General features: G+C 44.3%; 1 protein-coding gene across 4 annotated transcripts in view; it reads right to left on the bottom strand.

The window, feature by feature from the left end:
• NEURL1B (neuralized E3 ubiquitin protein ligase 1B) overlaps positions 1–27,877 on the bottom strand; it is a 215,681-nt gene that overhangs the window by 126,123 nt on the left and 61,681 nt on the right. The window contains exon 1 of one of the 4 annotated variants that reach the window (XM_084636218.1): positions 20,645–20,770. The exons of the other annotated variants lie outside the window; for them this stretch is intronic. Coding sequence (XP_084492344.1) covers positions 20,645–20,756 — 112 coding nt within the window. The 5' untranslated portion in view covers positions 20,757–20,770. Of the gene's footprint in view, positions 1–20,644; positions 20,771–27,877 lie in introns of those variants that run through there. 4 annotated transcript variants of the gene reach the window in all.

Here is a 27,877-nt window from a genome sequence, read left to right as displayed (position 1 = left end):
TCATTTCTTTCTGCAGCTCTCACCTGCGCCTTCTTTCATGCAGGCCACTGAGCCCAGAACACCATCCACCATGCCCTCCAACTTCTCTTCCAAGTCCCTCCTTAAAACATTCCACTCCCAGAGGTTCCAAAATATTAGTCCTCCCCCTCCAAGTGTTCATGAAACAGAGGAACAACAGCTACCCAAAAGCCACAACAGCACTAACAATATGCCACCCTTCAGACCCTTTGCTTTTCACTCACCCCCATCCCTATCCTTTCAGATGTACATTGCCTATTTTAGTTGTAAGCTCCTTGGGGCCGGAGTCTTGTCTTCCCATTGTCTATGAAGGACACAGCTTGCTTCTGGCATTATATTAATGGTGACATGGCCAAGGACCCAGACCTCACCTCTAAGGGCAAAATTCAGATAATGTCTGTGTGGCAGGGGACTTTGTGAATGTCTGCATAGTAAGTGTCAGGAATGAGATCCTGAGCAGAGCAGCAGGCCAGCATGGCAGCTCACATGTACCAACTGGAGCAAATCATAACAGCTTGGAGCTGAAAAATGCCAACTGGCATGAGCCTGGAAGCCACAAACACAGCTCTGTCAATGAACACCAGGCAATGGGGGGAACTCCCTTGGCTGCAGCAGAACACGCTTGACAAGGGACCTTACCACATTTGGGCTTTGTATGGACTGTAACATCCTGAGCTCCAAACCCCAGCAAGGGTCAGTCAGCACAAAGGGTAAGGCAGATGGTAATTTCAGTGCCATGACACAGATGATCCACTTGCTTTGGGGAGTGACCTCTAGTTGGGGAACTCAGTATCTGTCAAGCAGTACTTGGAAATTAAGTTTGAATTGCCAAGGATTCCCCTGTCCCATTCATAACTGAGACCCTCTCTGGTCAGTACTATTCCCTCACTCAGATCCAAGAATGATCCTGCTCCTAATCTAATTCTATTAGGGGCAGAGGCCAAAAGAGGTCTCTCAAATTCTTTCCCGCCCATCAGACACCACTAGGAACGAGGCTATGGAGTAAACTACTCACTCAAGAAGTCAGGATGCAAAGGGAAGGTGGGAGATGTTATGGCAGTTAGAAAGGGGAAGCTGCATATGGGTGCGACATGTAGCAGGAGGGAAGAAGTCAGAGGAGACCTTGTGATTAAGGATGAGAGAAAGTGGCAAAGACGGTTACAGCCAGTCAAGGTGCCTACAAGGACAGCAGGTAACCTGCCCTGGAGGTCAGTGGGTCAGTTTGGAGACAGGCTTGTAAAATCTGGCTCTGGGCCCACAGCCCTCTCCTCACTCCCCCAAAGCCACTTGCTGACTTCCATGCTTTCCCTCTCTCTGTCTTCCCTTTCCTTTTCATCCGGCTGAATTCTCCTCTCCCTTCCTCCCTGGGCATTTGTGCTGCTGTGTGCTCACACACACACACACACCTACAGATAGCGTGCCCATAAAAATGCCTAATGAATAAACACACATGGAGTACATCTGCATACAATGTACATACACGTACACACACACAGCCCTTCCACAGCTCTGCTCCTTTCCCCCAGCACAACAGCCAAACACAACACATGCACAGTTGGCTCATCCTAAACACAAACATTTCCTCCTTTGTGGGACTTGTGAGTTACTGTAAGACTTGAGCTCTGACATCTGGAAGCTCCCCCCAGCTACTCCCCAACGCCCTGGACATGGTTCCCACACATACCAGCAGCCACAGGCTGTTCACTGTCACTGAAGTGGCAACACCAGAGTGCTTTGCCCTGGAAAGGGAGGGACCGTTTCCGACACCAAAAGTCCAGAGCTAGCCCAGTATGGAATCTAATACTGAGCAAACTAGTGCACAGGGCCTTCTGTGCTGCAGCTGGGCATAAGCCACTCTACATGCACCCATATGTTCTTGCTGGGCTCCTCACTGGGACGCTTAATGACCAGGCCTTAGCTGTGGAAGGGCAATTATGCAACAACAGATGCAACAGATACTGTGGAAGGTCCATTATGCAATACAGTGCATTAAAGGAGCTAGAAGGTCATTAAACATTTTGCCATCATCAGCAACGTGCCTGTGTAGCAGATCCAGTCTTGCCCCTTACCAATATGTATGTCTGCCGGACCCAAGTGAGCAAAGCTAAGTCACAGCAATAGTTCTTGCCTGTGCCAGCATCCTTCTGCCGAGGAGATGCTTTCCTAAGGGAGAGCAGCTCTGGAGAATCCATGCCAAGGCGGCCTTATTTAGGTTAGAGCTCTCGCCAGGGTTGCAGCTCCCTGGAAAGTCCCCCAGGAGCAGCTCAGGTTTCGTGCACAGCATGATTTTAGGTAGCTTTTACCATTCCTGCTTTAATCAGTAAATTAACAACATTGGACACTCTACCTCCAGGGAATCCCAGGACAACCACCTTCTTGCTTTCATCTGCTCATATCTCTGCAACCCAGGAACTGCACTCCTGTGTTCTTTTAGGGGACCATTTGGGTCTGGGCTCTAACTCGGGGACCCCTCTCTGATCTCTGCAAAGTCTTGCAGGATTAGAACCAAGTCACCAAAGCACTTATTCTTAGCCAGCTAAGTCAAGAGGTACAAAGAGTCATCCCATCACAGCTGTAACTGCCTGGCTTAGCCAGCCGTTTGTGCATGGTTCAGGCCGAGATGTTCTTGCCTGTGTGACCTGAGTGGAACGTTCCCTAGGGGTACCTAGAGTTGTGAAGCTCCTTGCTAGCACCTGCCCCTGGTGTTGGGGAGCCTTGTTTATGCTTGCTAGGGTCAGATCCCTGACACCCCAAGCCACGGAATTGCCACCCTTACTTCTGAGCTGCCTTCAGAGCTGGGTGGCTGGAGAGTGGCGACTGTTGGCCGGGCACCCAGCTCTAAAGGCAACACCTCGCCAGCAGAAGAGCAGAAATAAGAGTGACAACACCATACCATGCCACCCTTACTTCTGTGCGGGTGCTGGCAGTGGCTCTGCCTTCAGCACTGGGATCCCAGCCAGCAGCCGCTGCTCTCCAGCTGCCCAGCTCTGAAGGCCACCATCAGCAGTGCAGAAGTAAGGGTAGCTGTACTGCAACCTCCCGCGCCCCCCCCCACACACAATAACCTTGCGACACCCTCCCCCGCACTCTTTTTTGGGTCAGGACCCCTACAATTACAACACCCTGAAATTTCAGATTTAAATAGCTGAAATCATGAAATTTATGATCTTTTAAATCCTATACCTGTGAAATTGACCAAAATGGACCATGAATTTGGTAGGGCCCTAACTATAAATGTTCTAATGGTCCAGTCTCATTTAACTGGCCACACAGATCAGAGGAGGAATGACGGTACTGGAAGCAACTGTATGGTTCTCTGACACTAGCCATTGTCGGAAGACCAGATACTGGGCTAGGTGGACCATTGATTTGACTCAGTATGGCCCTTCTTAAGCTTACCAGGTGGATGTCTCATTGCCTCGAACACCACAGAGTTACTACTCTGCGTCCAGCAATCAGAGTAAATCAGCAGCTCTGGAGAAAAGAGCAATCCCACAGGTGTTAAACAGGTGAGTGGATAAAAATGAATCATCTTTAGAGACCATGAAACAAGGAAGCCTGGAGACCTGCTGTGAGTGAGATGATTGAGAAGCTTAGAGCTATGACCCATGTTGATTCCTGGGCTTTACCATTCTAATGAGTTAAGTGAGTTATGTACAGCAGCATGCTAGAAATCAGGGTCTTTAGCTGTTAATCGTTGCTGAGCATTGGCTTGTACTTCGCAGTGCGCTGTCTGCTCACTACGCCTTTGGGAGAGTTTTGGGCCCATGAATGCAAAAAGCTGATAGCACGGTTTGTGCAGGCAGATGCTGTGCAAGCTTCCTACCCAGTTCTGAACACGCCCCATAGCCAGCTGCAGTACTCAGTATTATTCCAGTCCTTGGCCACCACCCAGCTCTGCCAATGCACCACCACCCTGCCCTCAACACTGCCAGCTATTCCAATCCACAACCTACATGGCTCTGAAAATGAACCTAGGTTACCTTAAGCACTCCCTGTTATTTCATCCCAGACCATACCACAGACTGCTACTGCATCTCAGTTCTGATCTAAATGAGAATGCAAAGCTGTCACTCTCAAGGGTATTCAATGAGCCAAGCCCAGATGGATTTGCACTATATGTCACAAAGGGTTACAGAGCACTTAGGAAGACGCATCATGGAACTGCTACTCTGCTCAGCATGACACATTACCCCCTTTATGGGAGGGCATAAGGAAGCCATGACCTGGTGACATGTTGGATCCCCTTCTAAACAGCTTTGACAGGAGAATGCAAATAAAACTATTTTCCAGCACACATATTTGCTGGTCTACATTTAGCTCGCTAGAATGCAACAGGAGCATGAAAATGACCTGGCCCGAAGGAACCCACAGCAAAGGGAAGCGGAGATCCTCAGAAAACAAGGCCCTGGTTTCCTCTGCTCTAATTCCATTACAAGCCTCAGCTAAGGTTGAAAAAGCCAGACCAGAGCAGAAAGCATCTGCCTGCAGTGCCTAAGGGGAATGGCATCTAGAGTCCCCTCTCCAATGGAAGGATGGATGGGAGTCTGTAGCTACATAATGGTATGCTACCACGGGTCTCTATTATTTTTGGAAGGGCCGTAATACTCAGAAGTAGGCAAAGCTGTCCCAAGCGCATGCCAATTAAATATTTATCCATCCACACCCCAGCACGGAGTTTGATTTGAACTCTCCGTTCTCCCAAGACAGCTATTTAAGAAAATCTAAACATCTGATTAATCCTATTTTCTCACATTGCTTTGCCTGAACAAGGAGGAGCTAGAATCACGAGTCCAGTTCAGATGGAGAGGCAAATACATTAAAAACTAACATTTCAGAAAAGCCTAAAATCTCCTAAAATGGTTCCTGCATATGCAGGATATCTCACCTGTAAACTCTAACATTGGGTCCGAAAAACGTGCTATATCCCAACGGCAAAGGGAGATTCCCAGGTCTCTCCAATGGAACAGAGTAACTGTTTCAAATCCTAATGGTTTACAAGCTATTGGATCTTAAAATCCATCACTGTCTCATCCTGCAACTTATATCAGTGGCTTAATTTTGTCTCCCCTCTGCCATACTGCATGCCTTTACTAAAATGTGCTTTTCACGGCATTTAAGACGACCAAGGAAACAGCAGCAGAGTTTTATAACCACGGACATGGCAACAAGGAAAAAAAAGCTACAAAACTGAAACACAAAATTTCTGTGAAGGGTAACGGGCCCCCTTCACTAAGCATCATCATTTTGATGGCTCTGATAATTGAGAAATGTATCATGTATGTAACTGGGAGGAGGAGCATATACAGCAGCACACTTTGATTTCACCTTTGTATTAATTTGAGAGCCAATAGTGCTTGAACCATGGCTTTATGTTCAATTAATTATTGAGTTTAATAAGCCATCAGGTATGTTGGGGAATAGAAAGCATTTGCCAGACACATGCAATCTTAACAGATCCTCTGCATGCTGCCTACTACCATTATGCCAGTGCAGTCATTTGCCCATGGACCCGGGTAACAACAGTCAAGCAGGTACAAAAGGGGTTAACAGTGCATAGCCCCCTTCTACCCTTTCCATTTCTGCCTCAAGTTTCCTTCCTTTAAGAGCAGCCGGATTTATTAGTCTACTCAATACTTGCAACAAAGAGATGAAGTGGTTAGATCTGATATCTAGGCTTATCCATGTTGGATCCGTTGTTTGCCACCAAACTACAGACTCCAGAGCGAGGCACAGGATTAGCAGTCCCACCACTCCATCTATCTGTTTTGATATCCAGACCCCACATAGCATCTGAGAAGCTCACAACACTGCTGCGAGGTAGTTCTATTACCCCTGTTTTACCCACCAGTTCCCCAGATGGGGAGTGAACGAGGCACAGAGAGACTAACTGACTTGCCCAAGGTCACATACAAAGTTTTTGGTGAAGCAGGGAACTGGACCCTGGTCTCTGAAGTCCCAGGCTACTCTCTTATCACTAGACCATTCTTCCTCTCCAGGAAATACCATTCATATTTCTGTAGTAAGCAAACTTGAACCCTCAAGACGAGGGGGAGAGGGAAAAAAACTCCTTCTGGGTTTAGGATGATTCTTTGGCTTGCATTACACTTGCATCTCCAGTGAAGCCACATCTAATATTTCCTTTAGCAAGTTATCTTTACAGCCAGGAAATGGGCCTTTCCATCTGGACAATGTCAGCATCTTGGCTGCTTCAGCCCAACATTAACAAATCCATGCTGCTGCCTTTAATTCTCCCCCTCAGGGATATTTGGGATTTTTATTTGTCTTCATAACCACTAGAGAATACATATTTCACAAGCCCCTGTGATCTGGTAAAAGGTCTAATAGAACAAGAAAATCTCACTCGGCTTCAAGATTATCTGTGCAGCATAAAACACAGACAGAAAAGGAGACATGAAAAAAACCACACATCAGAGTATAAAAACATAAATGGACTCAAAACGAGAGAGACTCTTAGTGATGAGTGTACTCAGAGAATCCTCACAGCAGTCTTGTGCAATAAAACAGTACCACCCTGACAGCTGTTTGGATAGCTGCTTCACTCCATCTCACACGCATCTAGTAAAACCCCATTGAAATAAACCACCCCCTCAGGTTTTCAATGGCACTTTGCAGAGCAAGAGATACTGCATGGTGAGGACAATAGAACAGTTAGGTGACAACAGCAATAGTCTGTATCGTGGTGGGTCCAGAGAAACTAGAAACAGAAAAGGCCTATTAGTTCATCTCCCAACCAATGATGGATTCTTCCCTACTTCTTACTTGTTTAGCACTTTGTCCAGCCTAGCTGTAAACGCTCAAAGCACTGGGACTGCCACCACTTTATTTAGAGACAAACACATTCTTAGAGCTCTCACGGGCAGAAATATTTTCCTCTTATTATTAAGCCATTTCATCTAAGTTCCCCTAGTTATTTTCCACCTGGAGCCCCCCTAAACAATTCCTCTTTGGGCTAGATTTCTGCCCTGGGTTACGCCAATACAGATCCAAAATAACCCCACTAAAGTCAATGCAATGACTCCATATTTATACCAGTGTAACTGACGTCAAATCTTAGCCCTGGCCATTGATAATTGAGTGGACAGTTTTCATCTCCTCCATTAGTCGTTATTTAGCCAAACAATTCATATTATGCAAAAAGAAAAGGAGTACTTGTGGCACCTTAGAGACTAACCAATTTATTTGAGCATGAGCTTTCGTGAGCTACAGCTCACTTCATCGGATGCATACTGTGGAAAAACAGTATGCGTCCGATGAAGTGAGCTGTAGCTCACGAAAGCTCATGCTCAAATAAATTGGTTAGTCTCTAAGGTGCCACAAGTACTCCTTTTCTTTTTGCGAATACAGACTAACACGGCTGTTACTCTGAAAATTCATATTATGCTTTTCTAACTCTTTCCTTCCCTCCTGTATGTGACCCGAACAGCATCCAAATGCAAGAAACTCACTAGGATTTGGTACTGAGTTTCTGCTGACCTAACCAGCTCAGTGTACCCCAGTTCACTTATGTCACAATCTGTATCTAACAGATGTTGTGTAAGGGATCATTAGAAAGGCAATAACAGACTGATGATTAATACTCTTGTGTAGCACGCCCAAGAAACCATATAAATATGAAGGAAATGTGGAACTGAAGTGTGTTTACCAGACAAGTCTGGTGAGTGGTTAAACAGGTTTCTTCCAGACAAAGGACAAGCAGATGCCTCCAGGCAGGTGTCATCAGTCGATTGGCTATCACATGGCAAGTGGCAATTCATTTGTGTTCCAGAGGGCAAGAGCAGATCAATCTACATTTTAGCAAACACCAGCAAGGGAAGAAATCAGCATGAAACTTCCTTCCAGCTAGGAGAAAAGTGACATGGAGTTTCCTGGTAAAGGAACTTTATTTTGGGGAGCAGCCTTCAGAAGAATCCTTTTCAAAGGTTCACTGAAGTATGAGAGAGAGGGGAAAAACCCACCAAGTTTTCTGTCATCTAAGACGATAAAGGAACCGAGCACTTTGGACTTGGTGGAGTTCCTGACCAGAGGGGCGGTCAGCCATCTTGCTGCAAAGTAGTATGGTAAGAATGTGATCTTGAACCAAGACTGTGGTTTTGTTACGTCTTAATCTCTAGAAAACATTTTTCATTTAGGATTTTAAGTGAGTTCAGGTATCAGAAATAGAAATGGTTACGAGCAAATACAATTCTCTCTCCTTTTGTTAAGCTTGTTTTACATTTAAATCTAAACCAACCCAGGGGGGGTGTTTGAATTAAAGTGATAGTTAACCCCGTTAAAGTGATAAGCTGTGCAGTCTGTCTCTTTAGATCAGCAAACGAATCTTCTTATTCCTCTGAATGATCCCAGAAAGAGCTGCATATTGCAGAGCACAGGGTTTTGGGAAAATTCGGGGGGGGGGGGGGAAGAGAGGGCATTGGGGTCATCTTTCCAGGTGTGACCAAGGCTGGTGGAGGCCAGAGTGTGGCTATAGTGTAACAGGCAGGCTGCTGGAGTCAGAGCTGCTGGTACAGGGCTGCTAATCACACAGACACTCCGTGCATGCTTGTATGTTGGCTGGGAGCATCCAGACAAGGGAGCTCCGGCAGCAGAGCACTTTAAGATACTCAGGGTTACAAGGCAGGTAATGACAACCCCTCACTGGTCTGGATTGCACCCCAGAACATGACCATGTCCCCTAAACATTTAGGGGCAATTATGTAAATTTATGATGCGCTAGTCATCCCTATCTCTGGCCCATGCTGTTCCTCCTCCACTATGTGGGGACAATGAATTTCAAAAGAAAGGTTTTGCAATATAACACTTTGTGTCAAATGAACCAACAAGAGCCAGGAAATTCAGGGTCAACGACGTCTCTTTCTCCTCAATCATTCCTACTGCATCCATGTACTTTTAAATTCATCTTGTCCAATGAGAAGCATTCACATCGAGGAGCAACCTGATGCAGCTACATAACCTGCTACATAACTCCCAACAGAACAATGGTTGAGTCTGGGAGGCAGAAGCTGAATTGACCAAACTTTCTGTGGATTTAAGTGAGGCCTATAAAAATCTCATTTTCAGTTTCATTTTCCTTTTAATAGTCATGTAAATCTGGCAAATAAATCCATATAGCGAAGTGAGTGCTTCTTGCAGCAGACAGTACAGGATGTTTAACTAGGGAAATGCTATCTTTACAGAGACACATCTGTATTTTCACAAGATAAAAACAAATGCCACTTTATAGGAAAAACATACCATTGGTCAAGAAGACATTCTTCCTAGGTTGGTGTGTGTAAAGGAACTGGCTACTGCTCCCAACACCCCACAAGTAAATACGGTGCCCCCAGGGATCAGATGAGAGGTAAAAACAAGTTCTCAACACCACGTAGTCATTAAAAGACTGACGCAGACACCCCTTGGCAAAGGGTCTCCTGTTCTTTGCAAACTCCTCTCCCCTCAGACCTGACAAACTCACTACACCAAACACATCTTACAGGACATTTATCCATTGAGACTAACATGTAAGGTATCAACAGAAAGCTCATAACTTGTCAAAACTCTCAATCATTGTGAGATGTATGGATGGATAATATTTCAAGACTAATGTATTTATATTGAAATACAGACTTAGAGTAAAAATGTATAGACTTGGAATAAAAATTACTCACCGCGGTAACATGTCTCGGTGATGGCCAATTCAAGAAAGAGGGAGTTGCAACCCCTTCCTAGTCAGCTGGCGAGGTTCTATTGTCTGTGCTTGTCACATCCCAGAACAATCAATGGAAAACCATCAAAGACAATTGCAAATGATCAAATCCACATAGAGTGAAAAGAAACATTATAGCAGGCAGGAGACCACCTTGTGAGACATTTTGAGGTTCACCCAGGCCAGTAAGGGATTTGATCACCATCTGCTTTGTAATCCTGCGCAGGTTTGGTCCAGAATTCTGACCCACACAGGCGGCCAGCAGCTCACAAGCCTCATCCTGGCTTTGCCCAACCTGGCTTTGCCCACCTTGCAGGCTGACCTTAGTACCTTTCCAGCCCTGAGCTGGCCCTAAAGCCATCCTATTGCAGAGACAAGTCCCCCTCATTAGACCCTCACAGATAAAAAGTTAGGGTTCGCTGCCTCTACAGAGACAGTAAAACACTCCAACCTGTCAGCTTTCCAGATGCACACACTTCACTGAACTTACACAGCACTGATGATTTATAATGAAAGCAAAACACGTTTATTAATAAAAGAACAGGGATTAAGGGATACCAAATAAAAGAGATAAAGGTAGAAATGGTTACAAGCAAATAAAAGTGAACCCCCCCCCCCCCCCGAAAAGACTAAGACTTAATCTAGCAAGATACCATCTTAGTTCAAGATGGTTTCTCTCACCAATAGTCTTCTTTCCAGCTTTTACTGCCCAGGATCCATCACAGAGATCCAATCACTTGGTTCCTTTGTCTCCAAAGATTAAGAATAAAAATAGAGTCTCTCTGTTCCTTACATCCCCAAATGGGATAGTCTTGGTCTTCCAAGTCACGAAGGCCTCCTAGGAATTCAGTGTCTTAAGTGGGACAGGAATAGGGTTGCCAACCCTCTAGGATTCTCCTGGAGTCTCCAGGAATTAAAGATTAATATTGAATTAAATATTATGTTATGTGATGAAACCCCCAGGAATACGTCCAACCAGAATTGGCAACCATAGGCAGGAACCATCTGTCTCTTGATTTCAGGATCAGGATAACCAGGCGCTGGTTTAGCTTGATGGCTTTGTTTACTGCTAAAACTTGAACTGGGGTAAACTCACATTCATTTGTCTAGCACAGACTGGTTTTATCACCATTACCAAAGCTAGCCTGTCTAGTCTTCAACATGTTCTAGCAAATCATACAGAAGGAATTCATAATCTCAAACATAACATTAACACATGCATTGTACAATGATATTAATAACCAACATGTTCTTAGCTTTCTTATGAAACCCCAGACAATACCTTTTGGATAAATACCATGACAGCAGAGCATTGGGTATAGTAAGTTGGTTGGATCTGATAAGAGAAAATGTACCAATGCCAGTGGGCATTAAGAGCCTTTAGGTCCCACCCTGGCTACGAATAAAGACAAAAGGCTGTTTGAGTATGAGCATGTGTAAGGAGAGGCTCTGTATCCATTCACTGACTGCTGACCAATACATGCTGGCTAGCATATATATCAGAATAATATGTATTCTCCACACCATGTATATTCATACGCATTAAGCACAAATAGCATAAGTGACCAAGATTATAGTAAAGGTATAGGTCAGTTTGGCTAAGTATCCCATAACACCTTGCACTGACTGAAGTAAACTTTGGCTTAAATATCTATGTCCTGATCCTGACAGCTTTCCTATGAATATGTTACTGTAGCAACAGAGAGGTGCTACATAAGAGGTAAATCATTCTCATTATACGTTCTAGAGCAGCGGTTCTCAAACTTTCTTTTCCCACGGACCACTTGAAAATTGCTGAGGGTCTCAGCGGACCACTTAATGATCTTTCCAACTATTGTAAAGCGCTTTGGATAACAGCGCTATACATAAGAAAAAATGTAATAATAATTAACTCTTTTGTTCTACAAATAAAAGCACACAACTCATATTTCAATATCAGTAGTCTTACCTTTCTAATGCGATGGATGTGCCCTCTGTCCCCTGCCGCGGCAGCCCCCTGAGCCGGGGCTGCGAAGGGGGAGGGGTCTCTCCCTCTCTCCCCCGCCACAGCAGCCACAGAGCTGAAGCTTGGAAGGAGGGCCGTCACTTCCCAGCAGCCACAGCCCTGGAGCTGGGGAAAGTCGCCTCTTTCTCTGGCTGCTGCAGCCCTGCACATCCCAAATTCCCCACCACCACCCTCTTTTCTCACCCTGCTGCCCCCTCCCACCTACTCCCCTATTCCCCCCAAGGCCACCACCTCACCTTACATGTGTGTCTTCTCCAGGGTCCAGGCACCTAATTAGTGGAGCCATGCCTGTGCAGCTCCACTAATTAGGTGGGTGGCCCTTCATGCGCACACCTTAGAGGGAACTATCCGCAGACCACCTGAATGGAGCTCACAGAACACGGTTTTCTGCGGACCACGTTTGAGAACCTCTGCTCTAGAGCACCAGCCAGGAAATTCACATAAACTAACCTTGCCAGGGCCTCCCCAGTCTCATATGACCTCATCTTAGGGTGACTATCTATGAGCCATGGGAAAAAAACCCACACATCTTGACAGCCAGTCATTGCTGCCCAGGTTATCTATAGATGTGATCCTCACTAGAAGGAGTTCGCAGACTGATTTGTGGCTGGCCCATATGGTTCAGCTGCTGGAACAATGCAACACCCCTACAGGCTACACTACAGGGGAAGGAGTCAATGGGGAGGAGAACAGTGCTAGCATTTCTTGCTTCCACAAGAAAATTGGGAGATGCTCATCTAGGCCAGCTCTACGGGCAAATCGCCCAATAAACCAGCCCTGAAACTAAAGTGGCATCTTGTTACATCTCCCTCACGCAAGATCACTCAAAACACAGTGATCTTCTCATATTGCCAAAGCACAAACTGCCATTGTGTCACTATTGCAGGTTTCAGAGAACCATCTGCAGTCAACTAAGAAGGGTCATTTTCACGTGATGCCAACGTGTCTAACCCATAACTCATAGCCACAGTACAGATCAGGGGAAAGATTTGTTTAGTTTCTGTTAAGTCCAGCATGATGGAATAAAGATATCCCTGACAAGCTCCCCATCCAAACAAGAGGGAAAAAAAGGTTTCCCCCCATCCAGAACAATACTAGCTGCTTGGCGACTTCCTCCTAACACAAAGAAAGTCGAGAAGTCCCAAGAGCAAATGCCATTGAAGCCAGTCGCACCGTCTAGACGGCCACACACACAAAGTCCCTTTGCTGCAGTGGGATTGTGTGGCTTATCAGATTGTTACTCCCCCCCGCCCCCCGCCAAATACAGCAATAGTATTTTTAGTAACAAACTAAACAAACATTAACCTCTTTGTATGAGCTGTATGTGCGCGTCATGGACAGCAGGAGAAAGGAGACATGGATCTGAATACTAAATGTCTCCTTCATTCTGCAGGCAGGAACCAAAGGACCCACCCAGTTTGCTCCGCACCCCTTTGCTGAATTTATTGCTGGGATTTTCCTTGAAAATTTACCACATAGACACTGGCTCAAACAATGAGACTGAATGGTGCTTGTCTCGAGAATTAATACTGGACACTATTTATGTTACAGTAGCACCCCAACCAAGATTGGGACCCAACTGTGACAGGCATTTTATATACATACTTGTTACTTTCATTTTGCAGGGCAAACTGAGGCACAGAGCAGTTACGTGCCTTAGCCAAGGTCTCTCAGAAAGTCCGTGGCAGAGTCAGGAAATGATTCCCTGTTCAGTGCCTTAAGTCACAAGTCCATCCTTCCGCTCTGGTACTACTGAAAAATATGGAAAGGGCAGATACTTCAGATGTGTCTATACTTCATCAGGGAGCCAACCTAGGTTGACAGACTTGTGCTAGCAGGGCTCATGCTAGTGGCCTAAAAATAGCTGTGTAGACACTGCAATTCAGGCTGGAGCTCAGTCTCTCTAGGCCCCTCCCTCCCAAGGCTTGAGAGTCCAAGCTACAGCCCGAGTCGCAACACCAAAATTATGTCCACATGGCTGTTTAGTCTGAGTGCATACCCCGCTAGCATGGACTGCAGACCCGGGCTAGGAGGCTCACTCAGAGGCAGTGCAGACATACCCCAAGGTTAGGGCAAAAGGAGAGATCTCTGGATTAAGAGAATAATCTGTGGAATAATCAAGCAAGGAAACACAGAGACACATCCAATGGTACCAATTTAAACTGGGATACGGACAGCTATATCTTAATGGCCAATACCTGTAGCAGAGAAAGCCATTGTGTGCAGGAAGGCAGGTAATTGTATGTGCATGCTTTGAAATAATTTGCCACAGGTCAGGAGATGGGAACCACAACCATTGGCCCAGCAAATATACTCCACTGCCATTTGTAACATACTGAGCCAGAGAAGAGAGGCCACAGTAATCTGGTTTCCACTGAGCAAAATACATCAACATGCTAATACCCAAGGTGGCTTTCGGATGCTAATACAAAAGACTTGTACCTTTATTTCAAAGGCTCTCAGGGGTATATGAGGAGTGACGTCCAAAAGAAAGGGAGAGGGACAAAGCACAGCCTGTTGAATGCAGACCTGATGGCTACTCCCAAATGGTTTCCATTGCAAAGGAAACTGCATTATCAGTGAGGCAGGAATTTCCATGTACATCTAATGAGAAACACTGCTGTGCTACCAATTTGTCTGACTTGGTCTTGGCAACATATCTATGTTAGAAATCCCACAGTTCACATAAGAGGTCTATTCACCCTGCTGTTTAATCTGTCTTCACTAGGGGAGATGAACTCCATGCACAAACATGCAGTATGGTCTATAAACAGCCTCCAGGCCCATACACAGCAAGAATTAGGCACTGCTCCATGGGGGAAGCAGGGAGAAGAGGAGAGGAATTGTTTGTTTATCACTGTTCTCCGAAGTGTAAGTGCACAAATATCCGAAACCCAGGCTAGGATCCATCCCCAGAGCTAAACCCTGCCCAAGGGAGAGCTGACAGGGGAAGATTAGCAGGAGACAGGATGCTCCATTGTTTGTTGTGGTTGGCACGTTAGCAGAGATTTCACATTTTTAAAACAAAGAGTGGGGAGGGGGTGGAAAGTGATCCAGCCGAATTTCTGGAATGTAAAACTCAACAGAGAGATGAGTGGGCTACTGGACAGAGACTAGCCTGCGTAGATATATAGATTATAGACATTTCTAGCCTGCTCTTCACAGGAATAGCTAGGCTAGAAACAGGTTCCTGCACATGTTCCTCCACCTGTAAGGTAGTAAGCATCTCCTGAGAGGTAGGTCCTGACTGCCCTTATTTTCCACAGATGTCAGTGTGAGTGGAGGATGCTCAGAACCTTGTGAGATTGGACCCTTAAGGCTACAAAAGATACTTAGGACCCAAGTCTGTAAATTCTCCCTACAAAACAGCACTACTTTCCACGAGTAGCCCCAAAAAATTCATTTGGGACTACCTATGGCAATAAACACTATATTCGCTCAGCTGTAAGCATCTGCAGGATCATGGCCTTGGGATGGAATTCTGCCACATATGAGATTCATTGTGTGCAGCTTTGACCATCTGGAACATAAAGAAACTTGCTCCTCTAACCCCAGCACCTCCTGCGCCCTCAGAATCTTATCATTAAACAGAGACCCACAAAGCCACATTCTCAGGCTCATTCGGTCAAGAGGTTTCTAATCAAGAAATGACAATGGGGAAGATCAAGTTTGCCTGTTCATTGCTTCAGGACGGGGTGCTGGAACAATTTGTATAGTGGGGGTGCTGAGAGCCATTAAACCAAATTGTAAACTCTGTATATGATGGAAACCACTTCAATCCAGGGGGCGCTGCAGCACCCCACGCACCCCTAGTTCCAGCACCTATACTTCAGGATTTAGCAATTTAAATGAAAAAAACAACCCCCCCCCCCACCACCACTTGCTGCTTCTTTGAGATTTTATTATGTATACAGCGTCTCCCCTTTTTTGCTGTTTTATTTTGGTTGGTTTCATAGCGCTAACACGGACTGTTTTCAGAACTGTCAGAGGCTGAGGGTAAGAAAAGCAGATTCTAGCTAGGGGAAACCCCATCCGCTCCCCCGCCCCCCACAGACCTGTGCAAAATCATTTCTACTCCCAGGAGACAAATGTGAAAGGTTGAGACAAATCCTGCTGCTTTTTCACAGAAAGGGTCCCTTCAGTTCAGGGCTGGGGTGCATATAAGCAGTAAATCTGGTTTGTGAAGAAATAATCCAAGTGCATAGCGTGCATCTCATATGGACACAGAGGTCCTTTGGACTGCCTAGCATTCAAGGGGAAAGGTCAGACAAAGGAAATATGAAGTGATGCAAGTAAATGTGTGATCAGAGGCCAAATTGGATAGTATTCTGCAAAGCTCCTGACTCTTGTCTTCCTCCTTTTTAAGCAGGATGCAATGCTGCGAGCACAGGTGCCCAAATGACAACCCCAGAGACTGATGCCAATACCATTTTTTTCCCTGCAGAAGGACTAAGCAAAAACAGAGTAAAGACTTCAGGCATCTGTGATTTTTTTTTTTTTTTTTTTTAAATTGGAGCCAGTTTTAGGCTCTTTGCCAATGATAGCAGCCCCTTCGCTAACATGATTCCTCAGAGAACAATCCGTAACAAGTTCTTTCGCTGCAATCCTACAGTTGATGCCTGGGTGGCCGGGTTTAGGATTTCAGGTTTTAGATAAACAGCATAGCCCATATATCTGGCATATTACATTTTGCTAACCTCGTCCTCCACAGGCTGCAACCTGATAACTAATCTGATGAAGAGAGATTAAACTTAAAGTGCAGCTATTCTGTGTATCCTACAACCAGGCTAATCACTGAGCCACAGAACAGAATGTGCCGGTACCGATTTGCTCCAAAATGTCTCAAGAAAACAAAAAGGCAATGAAGACAGCCCAGGAAGATGACAGAATGAATACGTTATACACACCCGACCTCCTATATTCAGCTCCCCTTTTCTTCTTGGTATGAAGTGAAGCTGCACTGTCACCTAACCAAAACACCCACAAGAGGGTGTATGGCTAGAGCAGATGCCTGCAAGCCATGGGCATCTTGTGGGAGGTACACAGTGAAAGCCAAGTGCCTTGAACCTCTCTGAGAAAAGGCAGGTATCAATATATAAGGTTCCAGAATTGTCACACTGAAGCCTAGAATGTCAGTGAAGTGATGGAAACAGCTATAAGCATGGCTGAGCTCTTTTTGTTCAGAATGTCACTAGGTTCAATCATTGAGATACATGATCTGTTTCCATCCAATTCTTAAGTTTTCGGCCATTTTGACTTTGCAAATTATGCCCGTGCATCTATGCCATGCCAAGCGTCCTAGACCACTGTGATATCAGACGTAACTCAACCAGTCATCACCCTTACAATTTCATTGGTTCTGTGAGGCAGACTACACAGAGGGTGGATTACCTGGCCCAACTGCCATGCCCGTGCGACAGCATGGGCATTCAGCTACTAGTTCCTTCTATAAAATATAGATCTCTCTCAAAACCATTCAGTCCCAAACCTATGTGCTTGTTCTGCAGATCCTCATGTGCTCAAACTTTGTCAGATGGAGTTTGGTTTAGTGGTAAAGAAAGTGAACAGGGACAGGACTCCTGGGTCCTATTCCCAGCTCAGCCGCCGTCCCACTGCTTGACCTCTAATGACTTGCTTAAGTTTTGTCCATGCCTCTGTTTCCCTATCTGTAAAATGGAGACAATGTGGTTTAGGGAAGTACTGTGAGAATCAACCTTTGCAAGCATTTAGAGTTCTCAGATGGGTGCTATTAAAAAAGGTCAAAATTCCAAAATATGACTTCTGAAGGCCCTTTTTGAAAAAGAAAAGGTCACTCAGTGTGTCAAAGCCACCACCAGTACAAGCTTTCCATTCGTCAGCAACACAAAAGAGCTTACAGAAGAGGACACAAGTCTTGTTAACATAAAGAAGAAGCCTCAAAATCACAGTGGCATCCAAGGAGATTGGTGTGATGGTTAGCTAACCTCAATTTTGGGGAGATCGATCTGCTGCAGGTAGAAACTATAGTAAAGAACAGAATATCAGGCACATAGATGAAGATAATATGTTGGGAAAGAGTCAACATGGGTTTTGTAAATGGAAATCATGCCTCACCAGTCTACTAGATTTCTCTGAGGGGGTCAACAAGCATGTGAACAAGGGGAATCCAGTGTATATAGTGTACTTACATTTTCAGAGAGCCTTTGACCAGGTCCCTCACCAAAGGCTCTTAAGCAAAGTAAGCTGCCATTGGATAAGAGGGAAGGTCCTCTCATGAAATGATAACTGGTTAAAAGATAGGAAACAAAGGGTCGGAATAAATTGTCAGTTTTCAGAATGGAGAGAGGTAAACAGTGGTGTCCCCCATGGGTCTGTACTGGGACCAGTACTATTTAACATATTCATAAATCATCTGGTAAAAGGGGTAAACAGAGAGGTGGCAACATTTGCACACGATACAAAACTACTCAAGATAGTTAAGTCCCCAAGCAGACTGCAAAAAGTTACAAAGGGATCTCACAAAACTGGGTGACTGGGCAACAAAATGGCAGATGAAATTCAGTGTTGATAAATGCAAAGTAATGCACACTGGAAAACATCATCCCAACTATACACATAAAATGATGTGGTCTAAATTAGCTGTTACTACTCAAGAAAGAAATCTTGGAGTCATTGTGGATAGTTCTCTGAAAACATCCATTCCATGTGCAGCGGCATTCAAAAAGGCTAACAGAATGTTGGGAATCATTAAGAAAGGGATAGATAATAAGACAGAAAATATCATATTGCCCCTATATAAATCCATGGTATGTCCACATCTTGAATACTGCACGCAAATGTGGTTGCCCCATCTGAAAAATATATATATTGGAAGTGGAGAAAGTTCAAAGAAGGGTGACAAAAAAGATTAGAGGTATGGAACAGCTTCCGTATGAGGAGAGAATAATAAAATTGGGACTTTTCAGCTTGGAAAAGAGACAGCTAAGGGGGGACATGATAGAGGTCCACAAAATCATGACTGGTGTGGAGAAAGTAAATAAGGAAGTGTTGTTTACTCCTTCTCACAACACAAGAACTAGGGGGTCACCAAATGAAATAAATATGCCGCAGGTTTAAAAACAAACAAAAGGAAGTATTTCTTCATACAACGTACAGTCAACCTGTGGAACTCGTTGCCAGAGGATATTATGAAGGCCAAGACTATAACAGGGTTCAAAAAAGAACTAGATAAATCATGGAGGATAGGTCCATCAATGGCTATTAGCCAGGATGTGCAGGGACTGTGTTCCTAGCCTCTGTTTGCCAGAAGCTGGGAATGGGGATCAATCACTTGATGATTACCTGTTCTGTTCATTCCCTCTGGGGCACCTGACATTGGCCATTGCTGGAAGAGAGGATAATGGGCTAGATGGATCTTTGGTCTGAGCCAGTATGGCCGCTCTTAAATTCTTAAAGAAGGGCTGAGGACAGCTGTGCGCCTTATCGGAGCTGGAGTTCCATTAGCAGAGCACAATGTTGCTGGATTTGATAGTGTATTTATTTTACTTAAGCTCTACAGATAGGAGCCTGCAAAATAGCACCAAAAAGGATTCTTTCAATGTCACAACGGCAAATGTGTTCTACCTCAGTCTGGGAGCACTGGAAGGACTGTTTCTTAACAAGCTCCTGGGCCACATTTTAACAGCCTAGTGAGGCAGAGGTGATCAGACTTGCACATATCAATCCCCTGGTTAAACCATTTCATCTTGTGTACAACAAGATCAGCGTCCATCTGCCATCTGCAGAGCAGAATGTGTCTCAAAGCACAGAAAACTCACTTTAGCCTATGAATATTAAGAGCCCATGTAGTCCATAAGCTATAGCACAAAAAATTACGCTTCTATTCTCTTTAGGCTGGCAATATCTGTGAGCCAACAGACATTTGGGTGAGAGGGGCTTACAGGTATTGTTAAAATCAACTTATGGGAGACTGGAGAACAGATCCAATCATTTGCACGTTAACATCATCTGGGTCCTAAAGAACACTGGGTACTTGACACACTGCAAAGGGAAATTGAGGCCTGGGAAGGTTCTCCCCCTAGCCTATACCAGAGAGGCAAAATCCAAGCATGAGCAATTCTCCGTACGATCCACCTTTTCCTATGAGCTCTGGCACCAGACAACACAGTGTAACAAAACGTCATGCAATTTGATAGGAAACAAATTCAGCTCATTACAGATGGCTCCGGTCAGAAGAGTCAGATCGAAGCTATACCTCCCCTCACTTTGCAACACGAACAGAGTCCTGAATGGTACAATGGTACCTCCCTCACACACCAGGTAATAAGTGCAGATGGGAGAAAGCAGATGGGGTCAAACTGAATTGCTCAGTGCTCTCGTGCTTGTTGAGCATGCTCCACAGAACTCTATAGCACACATTCTTCCTTTGCCAGTAACTGGGTAGGAAGCTAGGTTTCTGCCCCATAGAAGATGGGTAGACATTTTGCTCTTTTAAAAGGAAAATTCTAGAAATAGCCCAAATACACTCCAAATGGGGAGCTAGATTCTCAGCGGATGTAAATCAGCTTGGTTCCACCTAAGTCAATGGAGGTATACCGATTTACAGAAAAATGCAGAGTCATCCCTCCAGTGGAAGGGAACAGCCATTTAATAGCACATAACCCAGTACAACTGAGCCTCTGTTAAGAGGCAGAACATAAGCATTAGAATTTGTCCAGGACACTGGGGCTAAACAATATCAAAGTTGCTGTGGATCTTTAATGCCCACTTGCGATCAGGACCTGGGGTTCATGCATTTTCTTCTAGATGAATTATTAATGCTTCAGAAACGACGACTAGTAGATGACCAGACTCCCACAAACCTGTGTTTGGTAAATCAAGTCTTGCAGTGTTAGGTACAGAGCATTAAAGGCATGCTTTGAGGATCCATTTCTTACCTTGGAAATGGCTGCCCCTCCCAGTCTTTGCTTCGTTTCTCAGAGACATTGTGCCGTAAGTGCCCATACGCTTTCCTGAGCCACTTATCTCCACAAAGCCTCTTTCCATCATGGCAGCCAGGGAAGGATCAGTCGCTCAAGCCCTAAACTGGGGAGAAGGACACAGCAGCAGCAGCTGGCCCTGGAATAGTCTGAGTTCCAAGCACTAGAAGGACGCCTGCCACTTTCCTGGTTGCTAAGGAGGCAGTTTTCCTGGAGAGGTTCCTGTGCTGGGTATCTGAGCTCTCCTCAGGGAAACCCAACCCGAGAACAAGAGTGGTTTCAAATTCCCAAAGGACAGAAATGGGACTCGTCTACCATATGGGCACAGAGGGATCAATTACAATTGCACCAGGTGACTGTGTATTCATTACCCACCTCCAACAAAGAGAACAATGGCGAAAAAATTACTGCACTGGGTGATCATCAATACTGCAAACATGCATTGTTTAATATCACTAACTGCCTCAAATACCTGTAACTCTCCATTTCATTAACTTTTAAGAAGGAGGTTCCTGATGGCTAAGTATTATTACCCCTTCAAAAACCTTTAACTCCTTTGTAATGTGCTTTTAGATGTACAACTGAAAATTGCTATACGAGACCTATCATCTCTATTTTAGAGATGGGGAAACTGAGGCCCAGAAGTTCTGCAACTTGCCCAAGCTCACAAAATAGATCAGTGCCAGAGCCAAGATTAGAACCCCAGTATTTTAACTCTCCACCACAGTGCCCTAGCCAGTGGATAAGGCTAGCTCTGAACACCTTTGTAATTAGAGCTAGAGAGCCAAGTTCTCAGCAGGTGTAAATTGGAACAGCTCTATTGAAGTTTATGGAGTTTACTATATTTACACTGGTGCAACTGAGCCAAATCCAGCTCAACACTGCATTCATTGAACAGTTTTTATTTCGGCATATACATATTCTTATCTGTTTCGTGTTCAATTAATAAAGGCCAGATGATGTATTTTTTCCTCCTGAAATCTGACTTCAGTGCCAAAAGGTCTGAGATGACCCTCAAGACCGGAATCATCTATTTACCCCACAGAATAGTTCCAACACAGGCTGCAACACAGAATTACCACAACCACTGTCACATAAACGAGACAAGCCCGATTTCCCTTTCTGGGTTCCATTCGATCCTTGGTCTCTCCGTTATGCTTACCAACAAGGATGTCCGTTAGATAAGTTTGGGTTGCTTTTGTGACAGACATCCATCTGCTGGGGACAGCCCTGAGACCACCAGCTCATTTCATACAGGTCAGTGAACAAATACCAGTTGGTGAGGAGATTCAGTCACTACTGCCCATGTATGAGTTAGATCTATCTAGAGGCACGGCATATTCCGCTTCTGGTCCAGTTTTCCAATACAAACACTCAAACTACCAGGATGGATGTGGCATAAGAACTAGAAATATTTATATTATAGTAAACAGAATCCCCTGGAGGTCTCCAATCAACTCATGAAGTGACTTCTTAATCTTAACTCTAAACAATTTTAATTGCTCCAATTATTGTGCATTACTTAGATACAAATTAGCTTTCCTGACATATTTACAGAAATTCCTTAACTGTTAAGGAGACAGCCAGACAGGACTAGGATTCTAAATTCTAATCCATGGTCTTGACTAATTCTCTGTGCCCTTGGACAATTCATCTAACATTTCTGTGACTCAGCAAGATCTTCATATCTCCTAAGAGTGTTGGAGGATTAATTAGTCAAGGTTAGTAAATGTTGGGGGATTAAAAGCACTATTTAAGTGCCAAATATTAGTATTATCACTAGATTATCTAAATGCCAGTTAAACTATTAAGAGCAAATTTACTAGGGTGTAACAATTGCACCATAAGATAATACAGTGTTCTTTGAAAATGTTTGTTTCAATAATTAAAAAAAAAAAGAAATCTTACTTGAGACTCTCACTCAATTAAAAGTACAGCCAGTATCTCTCTAATTCATATAGCTATGTACATAAGCCAGAAAAGCAATGCTGTCTCAGGAACTTGGAAGAAAGAGGAAAAGGTATATGGTAAATAATACAAGATGTCAAGAAAACCTATCTAGAAATTGCTACAACATTCCAGAGACAGAAAGTAACTGTCTGTGGTTTCGCAAAAAGAAAAGGAGGACTTGTGGCACCTTAGAGACTAACCAATTTATTAGAGCATGAGCTTTCGTGAGCTACAGCTCACTTCCTCAGATGCATATCGTGGAAACTGCAGCAGGCTTTATGGTTTATGTCCAAGATTCACTCCAAGAGGAAGAGTCATGCTGTTGTTCTTTTAGGGTTCAATCCTGTACTCAGGAAGCAAATGGGAATATTGCCGTTGACTTTAGTGGGTCAAGATCAGGCCTACAGACTGGCAGTTCCTTAACAAACAAAGGAGCATATTTGAAGCCCATTGCTACAATGCAAGTGAGGCCTCATGAACTTTTGTCAAAATGAGGTACCCCACATCCCAGATAAGCTGTTTATACCTGAGCCAAGATAGCTGGGCCTCAGCAACGGGTCTTAACAAAACCAAGCTGAAAATCTCAATAACATTCGAGGCCGGGGTTATTTACACTAATCGCAGATGAAATGCTTGTGCTAATGTACCTTTTCCTTATGACATGGAGTTCCCAAAAAACTGTAAGAGACATATAAGGAGAGGGAGTTATTCAACATACCGGGCAGATAATTATTTTTGAAACTTGGGACAGGCGAAGAACTGGCTGACTCAGGACATAACAGACTCCATCATTTCTAGATCACTGCTGCAAATCTGGTCGAGGTCAGTAGTGAATAAAAGTTGTTTCCATCCGATAGCTGTTTGGGACGGGAGCCGGGGGGAGGGCTCTACGTGAAATAAATTTGGTGGGTCTCAGTTAAATTCCAAGTGGGCAGGTGTCCATATCACAAAAGTCAACACCATAATTAGCAGCTATACTGTTATCTTGATGATAGTCTCATCAGAGTAGCCAAAGACTGAGCATGCCTCGACTCTCTCCCCATTAGATGTAGTCCCTTGAGGTCAGGGAGATTGCCCTGCTTTAAGCTTCCCATGTGGCACACACTTCCAGTCAAGTATCTGCTGGAGCAAAAACATAAGGAAGGGGAAACCTTTTCCATTCCTCTCTCCAGGAGGCTCAAACTGTACCTTATTCAGTCCAGTGATAAGACTCTTGGAGCTGTCACAGGTTTTACAATACCCTAAAAGCATTTGTTCTATTAAAAGGAATGTGTGCCTAAAAATATACAATGAAAATATTCTTGCATCTCTGAAAACTCTGGCTAATCCCCTCAGCTCCCCCAGGTGTAGAGCCAAGGCAAAAGCTAAGGATAATTGCAATCAGCAGTGTGATCCTGAGGAGGCAAAGGAGCTTGGTACAGCCCCATGAAAAGCTGTGATCAATCAGTTGAGGAGATTTGACCAAGTTACATGGTGAGCCAGAGACTGGCAACGCAGGTGGTGCTGTGGATCAGGACTAAGGTGTTTGGGCAGGGTTGCGTGGGAGAAGCTAACAGACTGTATTATGCCAGGGTCAAGCCAAAGCCACTCTCATGTTCATGAGCATTAAGTTCCTTCACAAATCACTGTAGACAAGAAAGAAATGAACTTTTTCACAATGCAGTTTCTGGGCATCCTGCACAGGTTTGTGGGGTTTTTTTTTAAAACCAGTTTAATTGTGCATTATTCTGTTAGTTATAAACTCATTTAAAACCAGCTAAACCTGTTCAAGTCTCTCTCTTTCTTTCCCCTTCTACAATCTCTAAAATTCAAATGAAAATGTGGGTCAGGTCAACTTTGATCTAGAGAGAAACGCGCAAGCTAGAAGAATAAGCAGCATTGCCTCAGGAGCAGGCCCTCGATGTCTTGATGCCTGATCCTTGATGCCAGCAAGCTACTAACAAAGACATGATCATAACACATACAGAGTGTGGAGGTGCAACAAAGGGTGTGACTTTGAGTCTTTCAGCTCCAAACGGATCTATCAACAAGCACACTGAAGACATTACAGTGTATTTCCAGGCAATTGCTTGAAATAATGCTTTAATTAAAACAGTAAGGGGAAAATTTTCAAAAGCATCTAAGTAACTTAGGAGCCTAAATCTCATTTTCAAAATGAATTTAGAAGCCTAAACCACTTTTGAATATAGAATTTAGGTTCCTAACTCATGGAAGCACTTTTGAAAAAATCTTATAAGCTTCTTCAAACAACAACAAAAGCAGCACAGAAATTCAGTCCAACAATATATGGAACTGTAAATTCAATGAGCACCTCCACAGCTATATTTCCTGGAAAAGTCTTCTGTGTCTCCACACTTTTGGCTTAGCACCTAATTCCCATATTATAATTAACCAAGTTGATGCTCTTAACTGTAGCCATTAACCGCATCAGTAGGTAAATTGCTTATGGAATTATGCCAAGGCCAGTCAAAGCGGTTTACAAAAGGTGATAACTATAATCATGGGTATTTTACAGATAACGAGATAAAGTCACAAAGGTTCAGTGACTCACCCAACCTCACACACTAAATATATATCATATATATAGCAGAGCTGGGAACAAAACCCATAAAGGATTGCCTTGGACAGAAGAACAGAAATAAATATTTTTAATTCCAGTATGTTTGTTGCACACTCTTACCAATAAAACCATGCGGTTAACTAGCCCCGGTCCATACTAAGACAGTAGAGATGACCATCCAGGGAAATTAACTGTAAGAGACACCATTTGGCTAACACATGCCATCAGCTAAGAAATCAAGAAAAATGTCCAATTGCTAGTTCTCTAGAAAGATTCATTTGGAGGAGCAGTGATGGATTGAGACCTGACTGGCTTATAACTCTGCAGAACAGAAAATGGAGTTATGGAGATGCACTGAAAGAACCATATATGACACAACAACGATTTCTCAATGGTGATTAATTTTCTTTATCAGTTTCAAGGGCATGATTTGCACAGGCAGTTTGCCCTTGTTGTAAGCCTCACAACCTGTTCTGACAAGCCACAGTTTAGCAAGGGCCATATTCTGATCTCACATCTGTTGGTGTAATCAGGAGTAACATCTATGAAGTAATTGGTGTAAAAGCAGAATAAGCGGCAGGAGAATCCAGCCCTAAGGAACAGTGTGGGGTTAGGAGTTCCTGGGAAAGCGATAGCAAAGAGAGTGGGTGTTTTATTTTTTTAATTTTTTTTTTTTGCACCAATGTTATCACTAGAGTGGTGATAATATTGTGCATTAAACAATTAGCAGCTTCCGACCCCACATTCCAGGCACCAGCTCAGTATCAGCCAGCTCCTTGGGCTGAAGTGAGCGGGCCGATAAGAAGCTCCACTCGAGAATAGGGAGTCCACTGCATTGTACGGCATCAACTGGTGACTCACGCCACAACTATCTACAGTTATTCTGTTTCTGTCATTGCAAGAGAAAAATTTAGGTCGCCACCTTCAAAAAAAGATATTGAGGCAAGTGCAGAGTGGAGCAGGTTGGCCATTTGGCTGCATAGCTGGATATTTTGGTTTACATCTGCTCAGGTCTTAGGTGAAGTGAGTTTGATACCCTCAACCTTCCTAAAAGCAGCTTTTATAGTTTGGCACAATTTAATAACAATTTATAGTTTCTGTTGGGTGGAGGCCCAGAGCTGGGGTAAGAGACAGACTGCAGGTCAGGGCTGAGATGCCCTGGAAGAGGTGAAGGTGGGGGACCCACAACTGGAGTAGCAGGTTTAGGAAGAAATACGTGGGCAAAGCTAAGTGGCAATCAGGAACAGAATATACCAAGAGATACCGAGGTCAGAATCGAGGAACACTGGCAGGGCTGCATGCAAAAAGCTTGTGTTGCATCTGTCCATGCTATGCTTACTTCCAGACCAGTCTCAGAATGACTACTGCCTTTGGAAGAAGATGGGCGCACGCGTACACACAGAGTGTTCTTTCACAGAGATTTTACTTTTGTTCCTAACCTAAAACAAAACCCATTTGGGGCTGAAAGCATACCATGGTTCTCTGTGTACGTAAAAAACCCAAGCCATGAATTCTGGAAATGGGTCTAAATTTCCTTATATTTTGAGGAAATTCAGGTCCAAGGATCTGAAAATCTTCCTTCTCTCAGTTACAAATACCTTTCTGTAGCTATCCACCTCCCAACTTAAAGAAGTCCTGTGCCCTGATGCAGCCCAGCGTTGTGACAAACTAAACAGAGAAAGAAAAATAGCCCACTAGCAGTACTGTTGCTGCAGGAGATTTGTGGCGAGCCACTAAAGAGCTCTGCAGTAAGTACAGCGGAAGATACAGAGCCTCTTACAGAAGCTAACATGAAACCAGACAGTCTTTCCATCTACTCCTGAAGCGACTGCAGCTCCTACTTCAAGGCAGGTGAAACAATCATCAAATGCTGAGCATGCAGAATCACTTCACCAACCTTTTATATACTAAAAGTTATATACCAAAACGATGGCAGATATCCCACTTGCTGGATCTCATTTTCCATTCTTGCACTTGGAAATGTCCAGCAACCCTTGTGGAGTAAAGTCAGTACAATGTGTGGCTCTTTAAATTAGCCTCATTCCAGTTGAAGCAGTTACTGTGACATTGGTAAATGTGAAGTAAATATACAGCTGGCAAGTAACTAGCCCTGGGTTACCCCAACGCCACACTTCTCTGGTGAGACAGAGACAGAAATGAACTTAAACTGATAATGCAGAGAAGCTTAATAGCATCACTTCCCTGGAGATAACCAGAGATTACCAGGTGATGGTATGCACACTTAGCCTCAAATAGCCCTGGCCCTAATGGGGTCACTGCCATCCTATCAGATGCTGGCCCAGAATAATCATCTTTTGCCCTTCTTAGCACCTGGCAAGCCTTCAAACTATTAAATAGTTCTAAATTTTATGCATAAAACCCACCCCCTGTGAGTTGGGGGAAGCCATAGTGCAGCCATTTTACAGGTGGAAAAGATGAGGCACAAAGTGCTTAGCAGTCTGATGCTCTCTCACGCAAGTCAATGCCAAAACCCCCATTCACTTCAACAGGCCCTCAGTGAATGGGTCAGGGTCATGCACCAAGTCAGTAACAGTGATGGGGACGCTGGCCTCAGAAGCCTTGATCCCCACTAAACACCAGACCTCATTAACTTTGGGATGAGTGCTATCTCCCTGCCCTGAATCTCTATATTGCACTCCTTCCCAGTAGATTGAAGATTA

The sequence above is a fragment of the Lepidochelys olivacea genome, assembly GCF_965140295.1.
Source record: "Lepidochelys olivacea isolate rLepOli2 genome assembly, chromosome: 8".
NCBI classification, from domain to species: Eukaryota; Metazoa; Chordata; order Testudines; family Cheloniidae; genus Lepidochelys; species Lepidochelys olivacea.
The sequence above is the reverse complement of the archived record's forward strand: the minus strand, read 5'-3'. Positions and strand labels throughout refer to the sequence as shown.